This window comes from Lemur catta, chromosome 5 (assembly GCF_020740605.2).
Source record: "Lemur catta isolate mLemCat1 chromosome 5, mLemCat1.pri, whole genome shotgun sequence".
Classification (NCBI taxonomy): domain Eukaryota; kingdom Metazoa; phylum Chordata; class Mammalia; order Primates; family Lemuridae; genus Lemur; species Lemur catta.
The window spans coordinates 25,233,468-25,259,485 of record NC_059132.1 but is presented as its reverse complement, the minus strand read 5'-3'; the positions used below and the strand labels follow the sequence as shown (position 1 = coordinate 25,259,485).

General features: G+C 48.0%; 1 protein-coding gene across 2 annotated transcripts in view; it reads left to right on the top strand.

The window, feature by feature from the left end:
• The window catches only part of CYFIP2 (cytoplasmic FMR1 interacting protein 2), a 116,407-nt gene that overhangs the window by 18,898 nt on the left and 71,491 nt on the right, over positions 1 to 26,018 (top strand). For both annotated transcript variants that reach the window (XM_045551278.1, XM_045551279.1), the window contains 11 exons: positions 909 to 998; positions 6,966 to 7,043; positions 9,222 to 9,323; positions 12,540 to 12,721; positions 14,470 to 14,566; positions 15,885 to 16,013; positions 18,987 to 19,091; positions 20,899 to 20,990; positions 22,742 to 22,859; positions 25,210 to 25,329; positions 25,824 to 25,949. In XM_045551278.1, coding sequence (XP_045407234.1) covers positions 909 to 998; positions 6,966 to 7,043; positions 9,222 to 9,323; positions 12,540 to 12,721; positions 14,470 to 14,566; positions 15,885 to 16,013; positions 18,987 to 19,091; positions 20,899 to 20,990; positions 22,742 to 22,859; positions 25,210 to 25,329; positions 25,824 to 25,949 — 1,239 coding nt within the window. The remainder of the gene's footprint in view (positions 1 to 908; positions 999 to 6,965; positions 7,044 to 9,221; positions 9,324 to 12,539; positions 12,722 to 14,469; positions 14,567 to 15,884; positions 16,014 to 18,986; positions 19,092 to 20,898; positions 20,991 to 22,741; positions 22,860 to 25,209; positions 25,330 to 25,823; positions 25,950 to 26,018) is intronic.

Genomic DNA, 26,018 nt, shown 5'->3' with positions numbered 1-26,018 from the left:
TATTTATTTATTTATTTATTTTTGAGACAGAGTCTCACTCTGTTGCCCGGGCTAGAGTGAGTGCCGTGGCGTCAGCCTAGCTCACAGCAACCTCAAACTCCTGGGCTCAAGCGATCCTCCTGCCTCAGCCTCCTGAGTAGCTGGGGCTACAGGCATGAGTCACCGTGCCTGGCTAATTTTTTCTATATGTATTTTTAGCTGTCCAAATCATTTCTTTCTATTTTTAGTAGAGACAGGGTCTCGCTCTTGCTCAGGCTGGTCTCGAACTCCTGAGCTCAAACGATCCGCCCGCCTCGGCCTCCCATGGTGCTGAGATTGCAGGTGTGAGCCATGGCGTCCAGCCAGAGTTAGCTTTTTACATTAAAATTTGTTATGGGTAATTTTCCGTGACAATACCACAATACTACCACATTACGTTTAACCACGTCATAGTGCTAATAAGTCTGTTGATGGATATACTATTATTTATTTAGCCTTTTGCTGTTGATGGACATTGGGTTGTTTACAGTTTTATTTTAGTCACAAAAAGTGCTGCAGTCATTATTCTTGTATATATGTATCTACACCCTTGGATAAGTGGGTCTGGAACTAGTGATACACAGTGATGCACATCTTGACTTTTAGCAGGTATTTGGGCCTGTGGAGTTTAAGGATTTACTCCCAAAGTTCAGCTGAGTGAACCTGATTCCTGACAGGAAGCAGACGCAGGCCCTGCCACCAGTCTGCTCCTGCCCAGTGTGATTAAGAGTGGGATTTGGGGGGGGAAGGGGCAAGAGGAGAGGTAATACAGCGATAGGTTTCCACAGAGAGCTTGTGGTGTTTGTTGGTAGCAGTGTGTTCCTTGGATACTCAGCCACCTGTGGACCTGTTTTCCAATAACCAAATGTTCCTGTCCTCTAATTCCACAGGCTAACTTTGACACGAACTTCGAGGACAGGAATGCATTTGTCACGGGCATTGCAAGGTACATTGAGCAGGCCACAGTACACTCTAGCATGGTAAGTCTCTGTGATGCACATGTGCAGACATGCTGCCTGCTGGGGTGGGAGGGGCCGTGGGCCACGTCTCATTCCAGGGGCCTGTGCTCAGCCGCTCCAAGACCCCCCTGCTTCAGTCAGACCCATCTGTCTATCCCTATTCTTAGATTCTGCCCCATTCCCCTCTCTCAGTGCTCAGGGACATCCTGTTCGCCTTTATCTTCCACCTTTGCAAAACCTACTCACTATTAGGGCCCAACTTGATTCCCCACTACTCACTTCCCTGAACTCCTATAGCTTTTTGAGTTAACGTGTGATTAGATCCTTCTTTGTCTTAATACTTTATAGATTTCTGAGTGTGTGAAATTTTGTCTCTTGAGCAAAGCGAAAGGTTCCTCAAAAAAAAGGGACCCTGGCTTTGGCTTTAGAGTAACACAGTTATTGACTTGAGGAAGCTGATGGCCTGTATCATTTGCTAATGGGGCCAGTCATTATTTTCTTTCTTAGGATCTGACCCATCTGTGCGGGGATCATCCACTTCCCTCTTGGGATTTCATTGATTTTATTCTCAGGCAATGCTAAAGTTTGAAGAATTTCGAATTCCTTGTTCATAGGCTCTGCCTGTGGCTCAGTAAACCTTTCTAACTACGTGTCTTAGTTCATTTTGTGCCGCTATAACCGAATACCACAGACTGGGTAATTTATAATGAAGAGAAACTTACTGGCTCATGACTATGCTGGCTGGAAAGTTCAAAATTGAGGGGGGGCCGTTATCTGGCGAGGGCCTTCTTGCTGTGTTGCAACGTCGCAGAAGGAATCACGTGGGTGAGATGGCTTCCAAACTCGTCCTTTATAAAGAACCCACTCCCGTGATAACAGCATTAGTCCATTCATGGGGGCAGAGCCCTCATGACCTGATGACCTCTTAAAAGTCAAATACGGGCCAGTTCTGATTCTCAGTGGGTCAAGTTGGAAATTGACAAGCTTACCATTTATTGAACACTTTTTCTGTGTGGATATTTTAGAAGCATTGTTTCATTTACTGCTCACATCAAGCCTGTGAGGCAGGTTCTATTATAACATCCATTTTGCAGATGGGGAAAACTGGATCCCAGAAAAGTTCAGTAAGTTACTCAGGGTCCTGGTGCTGACAGGTGACAGATCTAGACCCAGGTCTGTCTGACAACAAAACTTGTGCTGTAGACTATGCTTTTCAGACAAATAAAAATGCACAAAGTTAAGGATAAACATCATGGTAAAAGTTCAAAGGTCTATGTTTGTGAAAGGGCCTTCAGAGGGTCAGAGAAAACTTGATGAAGGAAGTGGCTTTTGAGTGGAACCTTGTAGGAGGGTAATTATACCTTACAGATGTACAGGGTCTGTCTGGAAAGTGTCCAGCCATTGTTGTTAATAATATAATGAGAATGGTTTACGCGACATCAATGCAGCCAAGCAGAATGGACTGGGATGCGAATGCGAGGACAATGACAACTTCACGGTACTAGTCAGTGGGGCGCTAGACGCCATTGAGTGAGCGTGTGCACTGTGTGGCCGTCGCGTTCAAAAATGACTGAGCAAGCAGAGCAATGAATCTGCATCAGATTTTACGTTAAGCTTGAACATTCCTCCACGGAAACTATTCGGATGATTCAGAAGGCTTTTCGGGACGATGCAAGGAGTGCAGCTCAAATGAAAGTGTGACACAAATGCTTCAAAGGTAGTCGAGAATCTCTTGAAAGTGATCCACGTTCTGGAAGGTCTGCAACAAGCAGAACACCTGAGAGGGTGGAACGATGCAATCAACAAAGGTCTCAAGGTGCCTAGTTTAAGAGGACTGAGACGTCATTGTCCTATGTCCAGGGTTTCTTATATCTTCTTCAATAAATGTCTCCATTTTTTACAGTACGTGGCTGGATACTTCCCGGACAGACCTTGTATCGTATCACACTTTAAAATGTACGTAAGGTATTCTCATACATGGTGTTATTGGAGCCTCATAACAGCCCTGTGACTTACAAAGGGATCATTGTACCCATTTTAGGGATGAGAAAACTGAGGTCTAGAGAAGTTCATAAGCAAGTTGCTCATGATTCCACAACTAGTAAGTCACGGGATCGGCCCTGAAATCTGGGACGGACCCTTAGTCCTGATCTCTTCCCAGTGTACTCTTCCGTCTCACACAGTTATTAATAGAATTTTATGAGTCAGAGCTGAGAATGGGGGTAGGGGGTGTAGCAGGTGGAAGAACCAGCACGAGCAAAGGCACAGAGGCAAGAATTTCCAGGGACTGACTGGGCTTGGACTGTAAGGTACATATAGGGAAATGGTTTGTAGTATTAATGGACAGTTAGAGAAGGGTCAGTGCATAGGGGTTATGTTAGTTTGCTTGAGCTACCATCACAAAGTGCCACAGACGGGGTGGCAAACAACAGACATTTATCGTCTCACAGTTCTGGAGGTTAGAAGTCCAAGATCAAGGTATCCGTAAATGTATAATAGTTTCTCCTGAGGCCTCTGTCCTTGGCTCGCAGGTGGCTGCTTCCCACTGTGTCCTCACCTGTTCTTTTCTCTGGGCGCACATCCCTGGTGTCTCTCTGTGTGTCCAGATTTTTCCTCTCTTTGAAAGGACACCAGTCAGATTGGACGAGGGCCCATTCTAATGACCTCATTTTAACTTAGTTACCTCTTTACAGACCCTGTCTCCAAATGCAGTGACATCCTGAAGGTTAGAGCTTCAACATGGGAATTTGGGGGGGCTACACAATTCAGCCCATAACAGAAGCCTCTAATTTGGTTAATAAAAAAATCAAAACAATGGAAAATCTTCATCCCTAGGAGAGATGCAAACAGAACCCTGCTTAGGGGACAAGTTTTATTTGTTAGTATTTATAGAATGAGTTGTAAGTAGGAGTGAATGGGGCCAATAAGTCAGTCCAGATTAAATTGTCTACAGGCGAGGCCTTGAAGTCTGAATGAAGGGGACGGCCCTGGGGGTGCCTGCGAGGATGTGGGGGTGAGAGGCCCTGGAGGTGAGCTCCCCCTGGCTCAGCAGTCAGCTGTGACCATGCTCACTGAGTTCTCCCAGACGTGCCAGGTCAGGGACACCAACAGGGAAGTCGGAAGGAGAGGCTGGTCTGGAGGGTGACAGTAGTCAATTCCATTGCTGCTCTAACAGATACAGACTGTCACAAACTGAATGACTTAAAACAACACAAAATTGATTTGCTTACATTTCTTTAGGTCGTAAGTCCAACATAGGTCTCATTTTGTTAAATAAAATCAAGGTGCCAGCAGGGCTGCGTTCCTTTCTGGAAGCCCAAGAGGAGAATCTGTTTCCTTGCTTTTTCCAGCTTCTAGAGGCTTCGCTTGTGGCCTCCAGCCAGCCAGCAGTCACATCACCTGCCCTCTGCTTCCACCTTCACATGCCCTTCCTGCCTCTCCTGCCTGGCTCTTTCTCGTATAAGAACCCTTGTGACTCCATTGAATTCAGCAGGATGATCCAAGATAACCTCCCCATCTCGAGGCTCTTAATCACATCTGCAAAGTCCCCTTCTCCACGTGAGGTTATATTGGGGTACTGGGGATTAGGATGCAGACAACTTTGGGGGTCACTGTTCTGCCTACACAGGGATACTGTTGATCAGGTTTAGACATGAGTCATGAGTAGGGTGTACTGTTCACATTCTTGGGTAACACCAAAATCTCACGTCAGTCAACAGTTTCCACCTAGCGCCTTGCCCGATCTCTCTAGAGTAGCTCATTAGCAACAGGTGGCTTCACTAGGCGCTCCTCTTCTTGTATTTTCTCCTGCCCACACTTGGGCAAGGTGACTCTCTCCAAGGTCAGGACAGCCAGAGAAAAGAGGAGGAAAAAGTGCATAAACCACACAATTGACTAAGTACATGGAAGACTCAAGGGTTCTTTGCTGGGGGTGAGATGGAGGGTGAGTGGGTGCTGAGAGAGACAATCTGTCACTACAGCCCTGAAACTTGAACCAGACTCACACTGAGTTTAAGTCATGGACTTACAGAACATTAAAAATGTAAAGGACCTTAGAGATCCTTAGTCCTGCAACTATCAACCTGGGCTGCAAAGGGAATCCCTTGGGGCTCATTAAAAAATAACCAGTCCCCGGACCCCCACCCCCAGGGATAAATATTTAGTTAGTCTGGGGTATGGCCTGGGCATCACAGTTTCACAGTTTTCCCAGTTTCCCAGGGGACACCAATGTGCAGCCAGGGTGGAGACCAGTGATTTAGGCCAAAATCTTTACCTCCAGATAAGGAAACCATGACATTTACAAGTTAAAAGATGGGCCCAAGGAGAGCCAGGACCAGAATTCAAGTCTCCCAAGGCCCGGCTCGGGGCTCTTTGCACTATACCAGCCTGACCTCTACATTCCAGGCATAATTGCACTGCACGTCTGGCTGACGGCCAGCCAAGCCCTCTGCAGGGCAGAGTCCACGTCCTGCTTGTTCACTGCCCTGTTCCCAGCACACAGCAGAGCCTGGGACCCAAAAATGCTTCTAAAACATTCTTCGAGTGAATGAGTTGGAGTTACACCTACTGGTGGGCATTGAGTTTGGTACTAACAGTAAACACATGTTGCTTACATTCCTGTTACTTCCCCCTTTTGTCACATGTTCTGAGGCTGCAGGAGACCCACATGCTTGATGTTGGTTCTCTCTGGTCTTAAGGACAAGAGCTTGTTCCTGATTTAACAAATTCTCTAAATTAAGAATTGAAAGAATGACTCGTCAGTGACATTTGCTAAGGCAAACAGAACTGTTGTGAGTAAATTAAATCCGATCCTATACTAATAAGATATTATGAAATAGCTATGTGGATTTAAAAGTAAATCAATAAGGGTTCATTTCTATATAGATGCAAGCATTTACAAAGGGCGATGGCCCTGTAATATTTATTTTTTTATTGTATTTTTCAAGGTTTACTGTCTTTAATGCAAAACCATTTAAAGTATACCGTTCTCGTAGGTATACATCTAGGAATGGATTTGGTGGGTCAAATGGTAACTCAATGGTTAACATTTTGTGGCACTGCCAAACTGTTTTCCTAACTCACTTTGCAGATTACCTAGAGAGTATGGGGGTGTGTATGTAATCCTTTTAATTCTCATAAAATTCTGTGAGATTATTATTATCATCATCATTTAACAGATAACTAAATGGAGAATTTTAGGATAAGCGACTTACTATAGGCTAAAGGGCTAATAATGAATCTGGGATTTGAGCCCAGATATTCGGACCCTGAGCTAAGGGCTGTTTCCACGGTAGCACTTACTCGCCGCGATGAGTCATCACTGTACGTTTCACGTTGGTTTTGCCATCTGCTCTACTTATTATTTTTCAAAAAATTGATATTAATCATTTTCCTGCTCATGAAATAGTAACATGGGCTTTCATACAAATGTGAACATTAGCGTCTATAGAACGTAAAGAGTCACAAAATAAAAGCTTGGTGTATGTTGCCCCAAAATTTTTTTCAATACATAATACATGTGCATAATTATTCCTAGTTTTTTGTTGTTGTTTTTTAACCTGTCTACTGTATATACTGTTTTGCTACTTGTTTATTTTCTTGCTAACATTATATCTGGGACGCCATTTGCTGTGGGAAAATATAGATAAGCCTCATTCTTTCCACAGTGGGCATCCATCAGTTTGAAAAATGTGGCCTGGTTGTAGAGTCCTTGGGTGTCTGATGAGGATGATTTAGTTGAGTTCTTCTCGAACTTACCGTGCATGTGAGTCATCTGGGAATTTTGTTGAAATGCAGATCTTTATTCCATAGGCTCAGGGAGGGGCCTGAGATTCTACATTTCTAATAAGGCCTCCTCCCCCCACACCCCCACGATGTCCATGCAGCTGGTCCCCAGATCACACTGAGTAGTGAGGGTCTTTGGGGCTGTTGAGAAGCCTAGTGGCACCAGCGTAGTTTCTCCCTGCTGAGGATGTTTTACTATTTCAGAATGAGATGCTGGAGGAAGGACACGAGTATGCGGTCATGCTGTACACCTGGCGCAGCTGTTCCCGGGCCATTCCCCAGGTGAGACTTGCTGTGTGTCTCTCTTGCCTCTCCAGGGGCGTTACTATCCCCTCCCCCACTCCCAAACCAGAGAGCTGAGCTTTTCCAGGCAGCAGGGTGTGAAACAGGGCCTCTTATCCAAGGGAGGACACTGAAGACATTCAGAGAGCTTCCTATAACACTGACAAGGACCCATGCCCAGGTGCTTAAAAAAACACTTGTTCAATATATTAATATTTTATTTCAAAACCAGTATATACCAGCTGTACGATACCCAAACCAGAAGGATATGAAGTAAAAAGCAAGATATCCCCACTTCCTCACCCCCAGGACCCAAACCCACGTCCCACCCTAGGGTAATCACTATAAATGCTTGTGTACATATTCTTCTGGATCTTTTCCCTGGCATGAACATTATTTTGTAAATTATTGTTATTTATAAAAGTGTGTTGTTTATTTATATTGTTCTACCAATTTTTTCCACTTCTTTTTTCTTTCCTTTTTTTTTTTTTTTGAGACAGAGTCTCACTCTGTTGTCCTGGGTAGTATGCAGTGGTGCCATTGTAGTTCACTGCAACCTCCAACTCCTCAGCTTAAGCGATCCTCCTGCCTCAGCCTCCCAAGTAGTTGAGAGTTACAGGCACACACCACAATGCCTGGCTAATTTTTCTATTTTTAGTAGAGGCGGGGTCTCACTCTCGCTCAGGCTGGTCTCAAACTCCTGAACTCAAGCAATCCTCATGCCTCTGTCTCCCCGAGTACTAGGATTACAGGCATGAGCTGCCATGCCCGGCCTTCACTTAAAACTTAATTACTGACTTTTTCCATGTTAACACAGATATTTTTATTACCATTGTCATCATATAATTAGTGGGTCCCATTATAACAAAATCAACAAGCCACAGGTATGTGAAGTGAACAAAAGCTATTCTTTCCCCCTTCCTCCTAATTGTAGTCCCTAGCAGTAAGTACTATTGACAGTTTGGTTTGCAAGCTTTCAGATTTTCTATGCCTATATTATATGTGAACACACACACACAGTTTTGTTTTGCTTAACAAAAATGGGAACAAATTACACTTACTATTCTATAACTTTTTTTCACTCGTCAGGTTACGGTAGCTTCTTTTCATGTCAGGTCACATAGATCTGTCTCATTTCTTTTAGCAGCTCATAATGATATCGTATGATTGTATCATAGTTTGTCCATTTAATCAACTAATGGATATTTAGCATGTTGCTACCATTTTAAGAATTTCTAAACCATAGCGTGAAGAATGTCCTTGTGAGGCCGGGCGCGGTGGCTCACGCCTGTAATCCTAGCACTCTGGGAGGCCGAGGCGGGTGGATCACTCGAGGTCAGCCTGAGTGAGACCCCGTCTCTACTAAAAATAGAAATAAATTATCTGGACAACTAAAAATATATATAGAAAAAATTAGCCGGGCATGGTGGCACATGCCTGTAGTCCCAGCTACTCGGGAGGCTGAGGCAGTAGGATCGCTTAAGCCCAGGAGTGTGAGGTTGCTGTGAGCTAGGCTGATGCCACAGCATTCACTCTAGCCCGGGCAACAAAGTGAGACTCTGTCTCAAAAATAAAAATTAAAAAAAAAAAGAATGTCCTTGTGCTTACCTTCACTCTTTGGATTTGGCCTACCTAATGGCAGTCTTTGCATGTGTCTTGTGAGAACGTCTGCCGTGTGACTCTGATGTGCGCACTGGCTGCAAACCACTGGGCCAGGGCAATGGGTTTCTTGATGGACACATCGTACATTGGCCAACAGTGGCCTGTGTACGGCTAGGGGAGCCTTGTCCAATGGACAGAACATTTCTCTGTGTTTAGAATCTGGCCAGGTGCCTCTGGAGCAGGGTCAGGGAAAAGGCTGAAGGACAGAGAGCTTGCAGATCAGTGTGGATGTGTGTACGGCTCCCAGACAGGCCACGGAACAGAGAGAAAGGGAGGAGGGTTCTGTTCTCGGGACCAGCTGGTTTGTTTTCTGCAGCCAGTCTCTGTGGAGTATTTCTGCCCCCTGACAGACTGGTGGGACAAGGGCGATCCCAGCCTCTGCTCACTAGGGTGACCATGTCAGTTATCATTCAAAACGAGAGTGTAAAAGGGCCCTATTAATAAGATGACAGGTGAGCACCAGGACTGCCTGGGCAAACTGGCTGTATGAACCCCACCTACCACCTCCTCCCACAGGTGAAATGCAACGAACAGCCCAACCGAGTGGAGATCTACGAGAAGACGGTGGAGGTGCTGGAGCCGGAGGTCACCAAGCTTATGAAGTTCATGTACTTTCAGGTGAGGGGGAGGGGCAGATGTACATGCTCTCTGTCTTCTGGAGTTTAGTGCCGAGTTATTCATTCAGCAAATATGTTTTGAGTATTCCCTACACATGCCTGGGTGAGCAAGACAGACAAGCCCTACCCCCCTCACGGAATTTACACGTCCCAATGAGTCCGTGAGTGTGTTTTGGGTAGGGAGAGAGACAGACGATAAACAATACACAATAATGTTAGGGGTTCAGGGCATAATATGTGCTGTGAGCAAAATAAAATTTTTAATAATTCTGGGTTATAGAGTATCTGCCGCTTTAGAGATGGCCTCTCGGGTTGGCATTTGAGCTGAGAATAATGAGAGAGAGGCTGGCCCATGACAGCCAGGGAGAAAAAGGTTCCAGGCAGAGAGTACTGCAGAGGCAAAGTGCTGAGGCTGGAAGGAGCTTGACCTGTTTAAGAAACAGAAGGAAGCCCTGGCGCCCTGGGGGTAGGAGACGGGAATGTCTGGGGGAAGGTGCCAAGGCCAAGTGCAGCCTTGGATGGGGAGTGCTGCTTCCGGGGCAGAGAAGCCCAGGTCTAACCCAGCTCTGCCACTTTCTAACTGTGCATCCTGTGAATTAATTATTTAACGTCCCTGACACCTTCAGATTTCTCACCTTGGAAACGATGCCTGCTTCACAGGGTTGTGGTGAGCACAGATGAGGTCTGTTTGTCAAGAACCGATCAGAGCAGTTCCACAAATGGCAGCTGCTGTTATTAGCTTCAGGGACCTGTCTTCCGGGAGCGTGGAATCTCTTTGGGAAGACAGGAGACGAGAGACGAACCATCCAGAAATCGATTAAGTGCTAACGTGAGGGCCACCTGACAGGAGGCATTTATAGAAGGGAGGATCTGGAATAATTTAGAGCCCTGCCATCAGGTGCCATAGCCGTTAGCCACATGTGGCTATTTACATTAGTGAAAGTGAAACCAAATAATTTCAGTTCTTCAGTAGCACGAGGCACATTTCAAGTGAGTGGCCACGTGTGATAAGTGGCTGTCCTACTGAAGAGGGTGGATATGGGACATTTGCATTATCGCAGAGAGTTTCACTGGCCTTTGGCTCTCTGGAAGGAGAAAGAGGCCTGGTCTGGTCCTGGAAGGACAGCAGCGACGGCTGTCGGGCGCCTCAGGCCTGTGGAGCAGAGCAGAGCTCACATCTGGGCTGTCATTTCTCCCCCGTCCTCGCCCCCTCTTCCTCCTCTTCCTCCTCCTCCTCCTCCTCTCTCTTTCTTCCTCTCTGCTACTGCAGTAGCCTCTTTCTGTTGTTCAACTGCTGTTTAAAATTTTTGATAATGGTTTTATTGAGATATAATTCACATACCATACAATTCACCCATTGAAAGTGGACAATTAAATGGTTTTTAATATAGTCACAGAGTTGCGTATCCATCACTGCAATCCATTTTAGAACATCATCACCCCAAAAAAGAAATCCCCAACCCTTTAGCCATCACCCCATAATACCCCAATTTCCTCCCCAACCCCAGCCCTAGGTAGCCACTACTTTCTATCTCCATGGAGTTGCATATTCTGGACATTTCATATAAATAGAATCATACAACATGTGGCCTTTTGTGTCTGGCTTTTTTTCATTAGCATGATGTTTTTAAGTGTTATCCATGTTGTAGCACATGTCAGAACTTCATTCCTTTTAATGACTATATACTGTCCCATTCTACGGATACACCGCATTTTATTTTATTCATTCAACAGTTGATGGACATTTGGGATGTTTTTACTTTGGGGCTGTTATGAACACAACATGAACATTCGTGTACATGTTTTGTGTGGATGTGTGTTTTCATCTCTCTTGGGCAGATACCTGGGATGGAATTGCTGGGTCGTACAGTAACTCCACCTTTAGACACAGTAGCTCTTAACCGTTCTCCCACTTCTGTCTTTGTCCCCTACAGTCTGTTCTCACCACAGCAGCCACTGTGACCCTTTAAAACTGTGGTCCCCAACCTTTTTGGCACCAGGGACCAGTGTCATGGAAGACAATTTTTCCACGGACCTGGGTGGGTGGGGGGATGGTTTGGGGATGATTCAAGCACATTGCATTTATTGTGCACTTTATTTCTATTATTGTTACCTTGTAATATATAATGAAATAATTATACAACTCATCATAATGTAGAATCTGAAGTCACCACTGATCTGACAGGTGGTGATGCTGAGCAATGGGGAGTGACTGTACATACAGATGAAGCATCGCGGGCCTGCTGCTCAGCTCCCGCTGTGCGGCCTGGTTGCTGACAGGCCATAGACCAGTTCTGGTCCATGGCCCAGGGGTTGGGGACCACAGCTTTAAAATATAATTCAGACCATGTTTTCCTGCCCTGGAACTTCCCATGTCTCCCCAGCTCACTCAGTGTCCAAGTCCAACCCCTCCCAAAGGCCTACAAGGTGGCCCTGGCCCCCCTCTGTCTCTGTTTTCTTCCCTGCGCTCACCCTACTTCAGCAACCCAGCTTCCTTCCCATCCATTGAACAAGCCTCAGGGCCTTTGCACTGGCTGTTCAGTTACCCTGTGTCTTTCTCCTTCTCCTCTTTCAAATTCTTTTTCTAAAAGTCACTTCTTGATGATTTCTTCTCTGATTTCCTCCTTAGAGGGCAGCTCCTCTGAGCCCTTCCCACCCTCCTTCCCTTTGTTATTTTTTCTCCATTGCATGTATCACATTCTGATAAAGAGAATTTGTTTTCTGTCTTCTCTTACTAGAATATAGCTCTTTAGGACAGAATTCGCTTATTTATTTGTTTTTCTGTTTTGTTCCCTGCTCTACTCCAGTGCCTAGATGGGTGCCTGGCATATAGTAGATGCTCATTAAATAGCTATTTGATGAGTGAACCTCTTTTTCTTTCTGAATGTCTCTTCTTCTCTACCCCCTTGTTGCTGGTACCTGACACTGTCCTAGGTGCTGGGGGTACAAGAAATGAACAAGATATAACTCTTCTTAGCGAATGTGTGTTGAATGAATCCATTGGTTTGATTCACTTAGGGGGCAGGTTCCAGTCTCCACTCTAGAAGTCAGCTTTGGATTTAAGAACTGCTCTGAGAAAGACTGCCTGACAGATTTGCCTTTCTCCAAATGCCCAGCTCTGATGGGGCCCCAGGGGAGCCTTGGCCCTGCCCCCACTAGAGAGCCCAGGGAGCCCCCCAACCTGCCCTGGCCTCACTCGCTGCTCCTCTGCCTCCAGCGCAAGGCCATCGAGCGGTTCTGCAGCGAGGTGAAGCGGCTGTGCCACGCCGAGCGCAGGAAGGACTTTGTCTCCGAGGCCTACCTCCTGACCCTGGGCAAGTTCATCAACATGTTCGCTGTCCTGGACGAGCTGAAGAATATGAAGTGCAGCGTCAAGAATGATCACTCTGCCTATAAGAGGTTAGGGCACCCTCCCCCATCTCCCTTCCCCGAGCCAGGCCCTCCTCCTGGGCCACCAAGTGGAGGAAGAAGATGGAGCCGTTCTACCGGCTCCTTCTCTGGTAACATGCTAGCCATTCCCAAACACAGCAGGGCTGGGCCCCAGTCAGTGTGGTTTGAGGAATAGGATGCAGAGCCGGGTCTTGGGGGAACTTGGATTTTTGCAGAGGTTTATGTCTTAAGATGCAATACAATCGTCATTTCTGTCTGTGGAGCATGCATTATGGGACCAGTAAGATAATGGTAAAAGGGTTACATTAGTCACGTTTTGCAAGAATCAGAGAGCCAATTCAAACTGCTTGTGTAAAAGAAGGGGATGAATTGGTACTCAGACCTCGAGAGCCCTGTCTTACCTGCACTGGGTGCTCAGTGGTGGTGTCAGCTTGACTTTCCTCTGTGGCAGCTTCATTTTCAAGTGTCTGGTGGCCTCAGGCAGCTTACAGCAGCTTCCCCCTCTAGCCAGGATCACAACCCTGACTTCTAAAGAAGGGGAAGATGCTTCTCCTCCTGAATACTTTAGCAGAAGCCCCAGGGAGGATTGCCTCTGGTCCAGCTCCAGTCGCTTGGCTGGGGTGCTCTGCTTGGAGTCAGGGTTCTGTGTCAGCTGATGAGAAAGGAGGACTGAGAATGAGGGAGGCGTCATTCGTCCCCAGAAATCAGGCCACAGCCACCCAGAAGTAAGGGAGGCCAGTCAAAAGCACCCGATATCTCTGTGTTGGCAGAGGCTCAGATGAGCTGCACTGTGTCTAGGGACATCTCTTGGGAAGGATTTGCTATGTCTCTGGTAAGAGGGACCCTCCTCCTCGAACTACGTCCTCCTGGGATGCCAAGGTAGCTGGAGAGATCGGGCTGATTCTCAGTTTTATCCTCCCGAGTCAACTGTGAAACCTGAGGGTGCCCCGCAGGCAGGGCCTCATCTCGAGGATGACTCCAAAGTGGCAACTTCATGTAGATTTCAGAGACGGCCCATGATATAGCATCTTCCCCCCAGTTCTCCCTGGTTACGGCCAGCCGCTTCCAGCGTGGCCACAGTCAGCATCCTCTGCTGCCCAGCTGGGTCATGAACAAGGTGGGGTGTCTTGCCTCTGTTTTCACAGTTCATGGGGACGCAGGTGGCACCGCCACCAGGTTCGGTGGAGAAGCCCCGAGCAGGTGTGGTTTTTCTCTCCTCAAGTCCCACCTGTGTTCCCTCTGCCCTGACCCTTTAACCTGCAATCCCGTTAGGTTAACTAGACTTCTGTTATCGAAACAGTGCTTTGCTTTAGAAACATAGAGGTTTTCCTACAAATAACAGAATATGCAACAAAAACAAAGCACCTGACCTGTGATTCTTCTTCACACCTTGCTGTGTAGCTTGACTGGCGGTCACGGCAAGGTACAAGGATGCTCATTTCACCCTGTCTTACCGCTCCTGGCTGGTCGATGGGATACCAGTTCCCCTTAAACTGTCTGAGATTTCAGAGATTTTTCAATACATTTTTGCCTTTTAATTTCAGGGACCCTTAATTACAAAGGGTATAAGTGGCCCCAAAAGAAATGACTTCAGAACACACTGTGCCTTGCTGTGAGCCTCACCTGGGATATTCAGAGCTCGTTAACCTCGGGGACGGGGGCACTCTGGGCTAGGTTGGATCGGGGGTCCGTGAGGCGTGGCCTAGGCTGTTGCGTGTGGACGGTCCTCTCTGCATCACCTGCTGTCTGTACTCCAGGGCGGCACAGTTCCTGAGGAAGATGGCGGACCCCCAGTCTATCCAGGAGTCCCAGAACCTGTCCATGTTCCTGGCCAACCACAACAGGATCACCCAGGTGAGGGCAGACTCCCCATCAGTCCTGGCCTGGCGTCTCAGGGATACAGGCAGGGGTCTCGAGGTTGCGTGGGCCACGAGCCCAAGCAGACAAGCCCAGTCCCCGCCTTCCATCTCCACTGCCCTGTGTGAGAGTGAGACAAAGCTGCAGACTCAGTCTCCCCTCCCAGCCAGACAGCCATTTCCCCGTTCCAGGTTTCATCCCCCAAAAGCCCTCTCAGCAGTGCTCTGCTCCCACAGTTGTGCAGAGGTTGACAGTGTGGGGTCTAGAGTCAGGCAGCCTTGTCTGCTAATCCTGGACTGCCTCTGACCTATTGTGAGACTTCAAGCAAAGTCCAAGCCTCAGTGTACTCATCTGTAAAATGGGTCTGTTAGTTTAAGAATATTATGAGAATCCATCTCATAGGACTGTTGTTAGAAATAAATGAGCTAGTATATAAAAAGCTCTCATCATGCAGAGCCTGACAGATAGCAAGAGTGTAAGAAGACGTAGCTTGTTTAGCTGCCATGGTTTGCCAGGGCACCCCCTCTCAACCGTCACTCTCCTGTTCTGCCCAACATGACATAACCCGTTTCCACCTCTGTCAGTGCAGTGTAGACAGTCACCAGCAAGAATGTCTGCAGGACCCAGGCCAAAACCGGGAGGGGCCTCCATCTTCCAAGGGTTTTCAGGCTCAAATCCCTGTCATCGAAACCCTGGGGTTGGCAGGGCCCTTGCTACTTTTTGTTAACTGCAGAAGGCTGCTCAGCCACTGCGGCTCCAGGTTTTCTCTCCTGGAGCCCCAGCCCCCTGTGGCCCGTGGAGAGCACCAGCAGCGCCCTCCCCTGGTCCCGCAGGAGAAAGGGCCTGGGGTGGGGGCCTCCTTCCCTAACGGCAGATGTTCCCGCCAGGAACATCTGGCCCAACTCTCCTCCCCTGCCCTGGTCTGAGGATACATCACAGATGAGTCCACATCCTCAGAACTAAGCTGAAATGACTACAGGCCCGTTGTCGTAAAGCTGAGCTGCTTTTCAGCTCAGCCCAAGAAAGCACTTTCTAGCAATCACAACTGCCGGGGAATAAAACGGAGGGCCGCGTGTGGGGTGTGTTCCCTGCCAGGGGAGGTGTGCAGGAGGGCGGACCAACCCCCGCGGGGACACTGGGGAGAGGATTCAGGTGTCAGGTGCTGGCCGGCTTGAGGGCTACCTTCACCTGGGGCTGCCCATGACTCCTGGGCCTTCAGTGGGGGCCATGTGCTCAGTCACCACCCAGCCACGGGGCCCAGGTGCCGCTGCAGGACACGTTCGCTGCCTAACCAGAGGGTGGCGCTGCTGTCTAGTGTCTCCATCAGCAACTGGAAGTGATCCCAGGCTATGAGGAGCTCCTGGCCGACATCGTCAACATCTGCGTGGATTACTACGAGAACAAGATGTACCTGACCCCCAGCGAGAAACACATGCTCCTCAAGGTAAAACTCCCCGGGCCACATGCCACGGGGCTTGCTCTCTTGCCTCCTTCTTATTTAGAATCATTTCTAAAAAATAATATTTCTTTTTCCTTAAACATAGATACAGATCTTACAGCACATACTAGTTTGCAACCTGCTCCTTTCCTTTTACCATGCCATATTCACCCTCCACATGCCATTCAGGATATTCCTGCAGTGTAATCTTTAATGACTGCTGAGTATGCCATCATATGGGGACGTTGTTATTTAACAGATCCCTGATGGTTGGATATTTGTTTGCTGAACTACGTTAAACACCCTTGTCCTACAGCCTTTGCGCACATCTTTTTGTCAAGCCACACTTCCTGGAAGAGAAATTGTCAACTCAGAAGGCAGAATCTTCAAGCTTTTGCTCCATAATGCCAAAATGATCACAGTTGTTTTACCAGTTTACCGGTTTCATTCCAGAATTATCATCACATGTATTGTGGAAAATCTGGAACATACAGTAAAGCATAAAAAAAATTAAAGTAGCCAGGCATGGTGGCACATGCCTGTAATCCTAGCTACTTAGGGAGGCTAAGGCAGGAGCATCGCTTGAGCTCAGGAGTTCATGTCCAGCCTGGGCAACATAGCAAGACACTGTCTCTTAAAAAAAAAAAAAAAAAAAAAGAAATGTCTTACAATCTTTCCACCCAGAGATAACACTTTTAGCATTTTAATGTATGTCCTTGTAATTTTTTCTATGCTTATATATTTTCAAAATTTGCAATATACATAAGCATGTGTCATTTTTATCCCATGTGAGTAAATGTATCTGGAATATTATGCAGCTGCTAAATCATAACATGTGGATAAGGCTCCATTTCTTCATTATTCTACAGTTAGCCACGTAGGTGATTTCTAACCTACCTGCAATTCCTTACACACTGCAGGGCCCCTTCAGATTCTTCCCCAGAACTTCACCTCTCAAAAACCTGGTACTTTTTTTCTCCTTCATGTCACTCTTGCTTAGTCTAAGAATGCCAACCCTGCCTTGGTGTCCCCATTTTACGTTTCGTAGCACCTCAGTTAAGTTTGCAGGGCTGGGTGGTTTTGTGACTTGTTTACTTTGGCTTCCTTGTGACCATCACAAATCTGGGAAAGTCACCCAAAGTTGAGACACCCTCTCACCCGCAGTGCGGTAGCTGTCCCCAGGCTCGCTGTCTGCACAGGGTGGGTGACCACCAAGCAGTTGTAGATGCTGCCTTCCAATTCCCGGGCCCCCCTTTTTCTCGCCCACCTGTAATCCCTCCACACCTCCTGGCCTTCCTCCCTCTCGGTTCCCCAGGCTCCTCAGCCCTGCTTTCCCCAGGGTTTTCGCCATTTGCTGTCTCTCTGCAATTTGCGTTGGTGAACGCAGATGCCACCAGGGGGCGCCGTCCACATCACACGGAAAAGCGTGACGTTCAACCTGCAGGACAGAGTGCACCCAAGGGGGACACGACCTTAGCAGGCTCTGGTCTCCCTCCTTTGTGTCGGATGAGAAACAGAGGCACGGAGAGCAGTGACTTCCCCGCGGTCACACAGCTATTCAGGCCCCTGCAGCTGTGCATGTTCAAAGGAGCAGGCAAGCCAGCATGCAGGAGACTTAAGTAGATTGCAATCACAAACTCTGACGTACCGCACATTTTCACGAAGAGGTTTGTTTTTTAAAAAGTCACCAGTGGGGGCCGGGCGCGGTGGCTCACGCCTGTAACCCTAGCACTCTGGGAGGCCGAGGCCGGTGGATCACTCAAGGTCAGGAGTTTGAGACCAGCCTGAGCAAGATCGAGACACCGTCTCTACTAAAAATAGAAAGAAATTATCTGGACAACTAAAAATATATAGAGAAAAAAACAAAAAATTAGCCGAGCACGGTGGCGCATGCCTGTAGTCCCAGCTACTGGGGAGGCTGAGGCAAGAGGATTGCTTGAGCCCAGGAGTCTGAGGTTGCTGTAAGCTAGGCAGAGGCCACGGCACTCTAGCAAGGGCAATAGAGCGAGACTCTGTCTCAAAAAAAAAAAAAAAGTCACCAGTGGCTCCTTGGGGGCATTTACATTGTAGGTTCTGTGGGGAAGGAAGTGAGAGATATTTTACATTCACTCACTGTTCAGCAAGTAGTCGCCAACTGCCCGGGTGTGCCGCAGCCCAGGGATACAGCGAGGAGCTAGAAGCAGTCCTTTCTCTCTGGAAGGACCTAAGTGAGCAGATTTTGTCCACAGATCCTGGATCTGTTCAGCTCCTGTCTCTACGGCTTAGCTGTGTGACCTTGGCAAGCTGTCTAACCTCTCTGTGTCTCTGATTCTTCATCGATAGAATAAGGTTATTGTATAGAACTTATAAGATTGTTGTGAGAGTTAAGAATAATGCTTGTTACAGCCCTAAGCACAGACTCTGGCCCATAGTAAGGCCTGAAGAATTAGCTGTCATAATAATTTACTATATTTCTGTTTGAAATTAGACCTAGGTTTCCTGTCTTGATTGGAAGACATATGGTTTGTTTGGTTTTTTTTGTTTTTTTGTTTTTTTTGAGACAAAGTCTCACTCTGTTGCCCGGGCTGGAATGCCGTGGCATCAGCCTAGCTCACAGCAACCTCAAACTCCTGGGCTCAAGCGATCCTCCTGCCTCAGCCTCCTGAGTAGCTGGAACTACGGGCATGCGCCACCATGCCCGGCTAATTTTTTCTATTTATATTTTTAATTGTCCATATAATTTCTTTCTATTTTTAGTAGAGACGGGGTCTCGTTCTTGCTCAGGCTGGTCTCAAACTCCTGAGCTCAAACAATCTACCCACCTCGGCCTCCCAGAGTGCTAGGATACAGGCGTGAGCCACCGCGCCCGGCTGACATATGGGTTTTATGATCGAATGTGTGTCTCTACGAGATGTGTGGGTGTGTGTACTTTGTTGTTGTTGTTGTGAACTTTTCCAGTGGACGTGATTAGCTTCTGTGCTCTGCCCCTTCTTGTTCTAGGTGATGGGCTTTGGCCTTTACCTGATGGATGGAAATGTCAGTAACATTTACAAACTGGATGCCAAGAAGAGAATCAATCTTAGCAAAATTGATAAATTCTTTAAGGTCAGCCACTGGGGCTGGGGCAGGGCAGAGGGCGGGGGTCCCCAGAGCCAAGATGTCTTTGGGGAAAGGAAGCAAATTAGCCAGAGAACTGTGGGGCTTTCTAATTGAGCTGTACCTCCAAGGAGCCCAGGAGGACGGGAGTAGAGCAACAGGGCCCGCAGCTGCGGTCAGCAGAGGAGTTTGCTCTGTGGAAGGCTGTGCATGAAAGCCACACGTGCTTCTGAGTCTCGGGATTCAGCTGGGGTTTGGCTGGGAGGCCCTGTGAGTCTTTTTTGCATGCTGCTTTTTTCGTTTTCCTGAAATCTTTTGTCACCTAAGGAAAGAGGCACGTCCCGAAGATAGTGTCTGCTTTAGTTTCCAGGATAAATCAGAGCTCACAGAAATAGGCTGATTAAAACCTGGATTTTAAATTGATTCACATTTGCAAAATCACAGCCTCGTGCTTGGTCCACAGGAGGCTGCCCCAGCCTCCCTCACCTCTGGGCAGAATTCCCCATCAGCGTCCACCATACGCCCGGGCCCTTCCAGTGCCTTTGAGATTTGATCTTTTGCCCCCAGCTCTTTAAAAGCTTACACTTAAATTAAGCCTTTGAGATTTTTGCAAGGGGATTTTATACTTTGGAATTACATTCCATGTTATCAATTTATTCTAGCATCAGGCACCGCAGGCATGGAGTGGGCCTGAGGGGTCAGACATGGAACAGCAAGACCCCTTGAAGGCAGGGTCTGGGTCCCACTGACTCTTCAAGGTGAAGGGGAACATAAGCCACCAAGAGGAGACCTGTGACTTTTCTTCACTTGTTTTTCAAGGCTGGAACTTTTACTTTTCTCTAGAGTTGCCCCAAATGAAAACGGGACTCATCTCGGGAGACCCTCGGAAAATCTGCCTTAAGGCGGCGTGAACGAGACGAGGGTGGCTCAGGACACAGCCTCTCCGCAGACAGGCCTGGGTTTAAGCCCGGCTCTGCCACGTAACAGCCGGACGGCTTTGGGAAAGTCACCAAATTGCCCTAAACTGAGTTCCCCAGTCTGAAAAATACGAATGCTAAGGATATCCACTCTGTAGGGTTCCCTGAGGATTCAGTGGGATTCCATAGATAAGTCAGAGCCCTGGGTTAGAATCAGGGCTCCTTGAATTCCAGCCGGTCTGACTTCGTGAAAAATCACGGATGCTGTTTAAACTTCAGTTTCTTCATCTGTGAAGCGGGAGTGATAAAAGCACTGACTTCGCAGGGTTACTGTATGGTCTGAGATACTGTCTGTAAAGGGCTTGGCACAGGACCTAGTGCGTGAGAAGCAGACCTTAAATCCCAGCCTGCCCTCCATTCGCGCTGGTCTTTGGTGGGGAGCTCTCTCCCCTCTGGTGTTAGGCGTTACCATGGTTTTCATTACTTTCATGTGGACTCTCTAGGAAGGCCACACCCAGCCAGCAGCACCCGGACCCCCACATAGCAGCAAGGATCCTCTAAGCTGGGGAGCATTGGAGCAGAAAGGACCCTGCACTGGGTGGCAGGCCATCTGGTCCTTGGCCTTCATCCATTCTGCTGGCTGGTGACCTTAGACAAGTCACTTGGCCTTGCCTGGCTCGGTTGCCTGGAACACAGTTGGTTGGAGGCAGAGGAGGAGCTGCACACAGGCTGGGGCTCCTTTAGGTCCCAGGGGCACACGGTGGCACCATCAGGAGCAGAGACTAGGGGTCGGCCCCCGGCACACACGGAGCCCTGCCTCCCCCAGTGGGGTGGCGGTGACGACTGCCACGCTCCTGCCGCCCTCGGCGTCTCACGAGCTGTGTTTGCTTCCTTTGCAGCAGCTGCAGGTGGTGCCCCTTTTCGGCGACATGCAGATAGAGCTGGCCAGATACATTAAGACCAGTGCTCACTATGAAGAGAACAAGTCCAAGTGAGTGCCTGCCGTAATGTCTCTCGGCTCCCGCGAGGACACCCAGCCTGGGCAGGGAGCCAAGGGGCCACTTCAGCCCCTCCTCCCTCCCCAGAGCCCTGGGCAGGTGGCTTCCGTCAGCACACTGGTGCCGGCCGGAGGGGAGCTGCGGAGGGTGCTCTGAGCCCTTTTGTGTCCGTCCTTTGCTGCCAGGTTCAAAAGGGCCAGAGCACAGCCACGCCCCTGTCCGGCCCAGCAGTGACCGGTGGATCCCGTCAGTGGGACAACTAGAGCCTTCCTCCTTCCCTAGAGAAGTGGGGAGGAGTGGCTGGCCCTCGGTGGTCGGGGCCAGAGGTGGTGGCATTATTCCTCACTGCTGAGGTGTCGTAGCTGTGCAGTGAATCCATTGTGGAGTGTGTGGTCTGGATGGTCCCAGTGATGAAGCGGGTTGACAGCCTCCCCTCGGGTCACTTTACAAACCGCAGTCCTAGGTAACCTGTGCTCAGGCCTGGGGTGTCAGTGCCTCACAGGAGTTGGGGTGCGTCTGGCTCTTCCTTGGCCGCCCCTTTGGTCTCTGAGACTGTCAAGGAGGTTCCTTCTGTGTTCATCTTGCCCGAAGCTGAGTAGATGTGGCCTTTCTGTACAGAGTGGAACCAGCAACCCTAGTCCAGGGCGAGGGGGTCAGTGCCTTAAAAAGACACAAATGGCACATCTTTGAGCTGCACCCGCCTGGAGCCACTGCCCATGCGTCTCCCCAAGGAGAGCCAGTTTAGTCTCTTCATAACCCTCCGGCTGCTGGTGTGTGAAGAGGTTTTGTAGGAAAAGCAGGGAGTCGAGAATGCTGGACTTGTTTCCTCACTTTCTCCTGCATGACTTCTTGACCACCTGAAGTTGCCTGGGAATGGAGGCTGCTGGAGTGACACGGTGGGGTGTCAGGTTTGAGAGGTGGCGTGCCCCATCCTACACGAGTAACTCAGAATGAAAGTGATACCAAAGGGTTAGCCCGGGGAAGGCCATCGCCACTCTGCTGTTCTCATGAGGACCACTTCAGGGACCCTTTTGAAATATTAAATTCCCCCCCAATGTGTTTCTGCCTTATGTGGTGCTCATGCTTAGACTCTTCTGGGTCACCAGCTCCCGATGGCAGGAGAGGGTGAAGGGAGTTGTCTTTTTTCTCGGGGGGGATGGAGAGAGAGGATGGAGAGAGGGATAAACAGTGGAGAAGGGGGAGGGAGGAGGGAAGAGAGCGCAGCCAGGTAGCTTCCCTGCATGGGGTGCTTCCGCGTTGCCAGGTCACTGTTGGAAAAGAGGCATAATCCCATTTAGGTCTCCCTAGTCCTGGCCCATAGACCCCTCCAAAGCCAGCTTCACCTGCAGAGTGTTAGTGCTGTCCGAGTCAGTAGACAGGTTCAGGGAGGTTGCCCACCTTGCTTTTTATTTGCTTGGATTCCAGCCCTTTGTACCCCTAGAGAGGCTGGGGTTCCTCCCTTCTCGTATTGCTGGTAAGTATTGTGGACTACATGTCTGGAAAGGCCTGCAATGGGGTCTCAGCGGAGGCTGGCCCCAAGGAGGAGGAGGAAGGACTACTCCACTAGGCCTGCGGTCCCCACAGCGTTGTACTTAGCAGGTCTCTTGCTAAGGTGGCTGGGATGCCTTTTGGTACCACCCAGGGGGAGCCGGCCACGTCGGGTGAGCCCCAGGAGCAACTCGTGCCTGTCCCACTCAGGCGCCTGGGGCCGGGCCCCACTCCGACCCCCTGCTTGTCTACCCAGGTGGACGTGCACCCAGAGCAGCATCAGCCCCCAGTACAACATCTGCGAGCAGATGGTTCAGATCCGGGATGACCACATCCGCTTCATCTCCGAACTCGCTCGCTACAGCAACAGTGAGGTGAGCGTGGCTGGCTGCTGGGCTGTGGGCTGCGTGGGTGGGCCCAGGACCAGAAGGGGTGAGGAGCAGCAGGGAAAGGACGTGAACCCATGGGTGCTGGAGAGCTGGAGTGAGGGGATGCATGTCAGAGGCAGGAGGGCGTGGAATTTAGAGACAGACTGAGGTTAACACTGGTTCTGCTGTTGCCCTTTGCAAGTTATTTGACATCTCTGAGCCTCAGTTTCCTCAGCTGCACAGTGAGGGTAAAAATAGTATCCATTCATTGAAAGGATTAAACGATACAGTGCCCGAAGCGTGCATTGAGCCTGGCAAATGGTAAGGGCTCAGTAATTGTGAGTTCTGCCTGCACGTGATCCAAGCCATCTTCACCCTGGATGGCGAGAGGAACTGAGTTCTGATCCCTCATGCTCAGAACACCATCTAAACATTTCTAAACCACACAATAATAAACGATCATTGTAAAAAACCAGAAATAGAGTTAGCGAAACTAGGAGACCATAAAAATCTCCTGTAATCTCAATAATTATGTTTCATTGAATTTTCCTCTTTTTGTAAGTATTTTTTTAAAATATGGAAACATGATCAATGCACAAACCTCAAAAAAATACAGGTATGCCAAAGGAGAGAAAATCATGTAAAATCCTGCCATCCCAGAATCACCTATGATCAATGTTTGGGTATAAATATCCTTCTGGATCTCGTCCCATGTACACCCTTCTAACTTGGGTGTTGTTTGATAAACACAGGGCCCCTGCATTGCTTTATTCCCCAGCACTCATGGATGGCTCTGTTCTGCCCTCATTTGCTCCTGGTTCCGCCACGTGGCTAGCGGCCATAGGGATCATGTTTTTCAAACCCAAACTCAGGGAATGTCTTTGGTCACAGAGCAACATATTGGAAATGGGGACAGTCTGACAAATGCAGCAGTGTGGTTATTAGGCTGGTGACCCGCATGGACCAACATAAAGCCCAAACTTTTAGCTTTCTTAACCACATGTGTCAATCAACTGAACTGAAGCTACAGGAATAACTTGAGTGCTAGGGCTCCTTAATCCTAGTCAAATTTTGGTGTGGTCCAAAAGTGGTATACTACACTGGCCAAGGATATTTTTAAAAATTACATGCTTTATGTGTATGTATAAACAGTCAATTCTCATTATTCTCAGTGGTTACATTCTATAAAGTGGTCATGAACTCTGAATTAGCAAATACTGAATCATTCCAAGGAAAAAATACAGAGTTACATTTCTGGGAACCTCTGGTCATGTTTTTGTCAACCGATCAATATATAACCTTGTATTATACATGCTTCTGTTTAAAGATGCTTTATGTGATGTATGTTGTTGGTTTGTTAACATTAATTCATGACCAACAGCACTGTAACTTATGCCTGAGCAAAGCTTATCTAAAGCACATATTTTTTCATAAGGCATGTTGCAGCTTTCTTGCACATAGGAACACTGTGTAGTACATTAGCCCTAAGCTAGGGGATCATTTTAAATTGTGAAATCACCAGTAAAAAGCACAAAAATATGGACAACATGGCATTAAACAGACCACAAAAAGGACACTTGTTTACAGTATGACAGCTGAAACAAGATGGCAGAGAGTCACCTTGTCCAACTTCAGCTGGGAATATGCACATTTGCAAATGACTGAGAAATTGCTGCAAGTATTGATTTTGGGGTCACAAATACATTTATCAAGCAGATTAATTCAAAATACAGATGCCACCAATAATGAAGACTGGCTGTATCTGTACATATGTGCATGTACATATATGCACACATTTGTGCACATACACACATGCATACGTGTTATTTCATTGTGGAATATCCCACATACAGACAGATGTTTGTACTAATGTTTTCCAATCAGTGAGTCATGTCTAATGAATGAATTGTGAGGTCAGTTTAGTGGTTTCTGATCAGCATTTTTATATGAAATAGAATAAAACATCAGGGAATCCCATGCATTAAGAATAAGATTGCTTTGTGAAAAATATTACTGCATACATCTATTTAATATCTCCATGTAAATATGTGTTCCTGAGTTACTAAATAGTATCCCTTCCTACTGTGAATGCAGTCAAAAAAGTTCGACAGGCAATGCCCTGTGGTATGCCAAGGTGGGTATGAGTGGGGCTCTGGCATCGCACCACCTGAATTTGAACCCTCAACCATTTACAAGCCATGTGGCCTTCAGCAAGGCACCTGTCTGAGCCCCAGTTTATCTGTCAAGGGGATATAAGAATAGAACTTCCCTGTCGTGTTCTTGGGGGGAATTGATGCAATAATGTGTAATAGTGCCAGGCACTTAGACAGTGAGTGTGACAGTCAATGTTCCCCAGGTGGTGACGGGCTCGGGGCTGGACAGCCAGAAATCAGACGAGGAGTATCGTGAGCTCTTCGACCTGGCCCTGCGGGGCCTGCAGCTGCTGTCCAAGTGGAGTGCCCACGTCATGGAGGTGGTAGGTGTCCCTCGGATGGAGGGCCTCATGCTGACCGCTGTTCCCTTACAATATGCCTCTTTCTCTCCCCAGCACTCTTTTTAAAATAGCTTTATAGACATGTAATTCATAATACCATATTATTTACCCGTTTAAAGTGTATGTTCATTGGTTTTTAGCATATTCACAGAGTTGTATAAACGCAATCAAATTGAGAACATTTTCATCACTTCAAAAAGAAACCCCAAATTACCCCCCAGCCCCTGTGCAATCCACTTTCTCTATATAAAGGTTTCCTTATTCTGGATGTTTCACATAAATACAATCATATAATATGTGAACTTTTGTATCTGGCTTCTTTTAATTCACGTTTTCAAAGTTTATCCATGTTTCAGCATGAATCGGTACCCAGTTCCCTTTTTATGGCTGACTAATATTCCATTGCATGGCTACGCCACATTTTGTGCATCCATTCATCAGTTGATGGACTTTTGGATTGTTCCCACTCTCCCCAGTACTCTTGGAAGCTGGTTCACCCCACAGACAAGTTCTGCAACAAGGACTGCCCTGGCACGGCGGAGGAGTATGAGAGAGCCACCCGCTACAATTATACCAGCGAGGAGAAGTTTGCCTTTGTCGAGGTAGGTGCTAACTCACTGCAGCTCCCCTCACCTCTCTGAGATGCTGTTTCAGAAGCCGTTCCGAGCAAG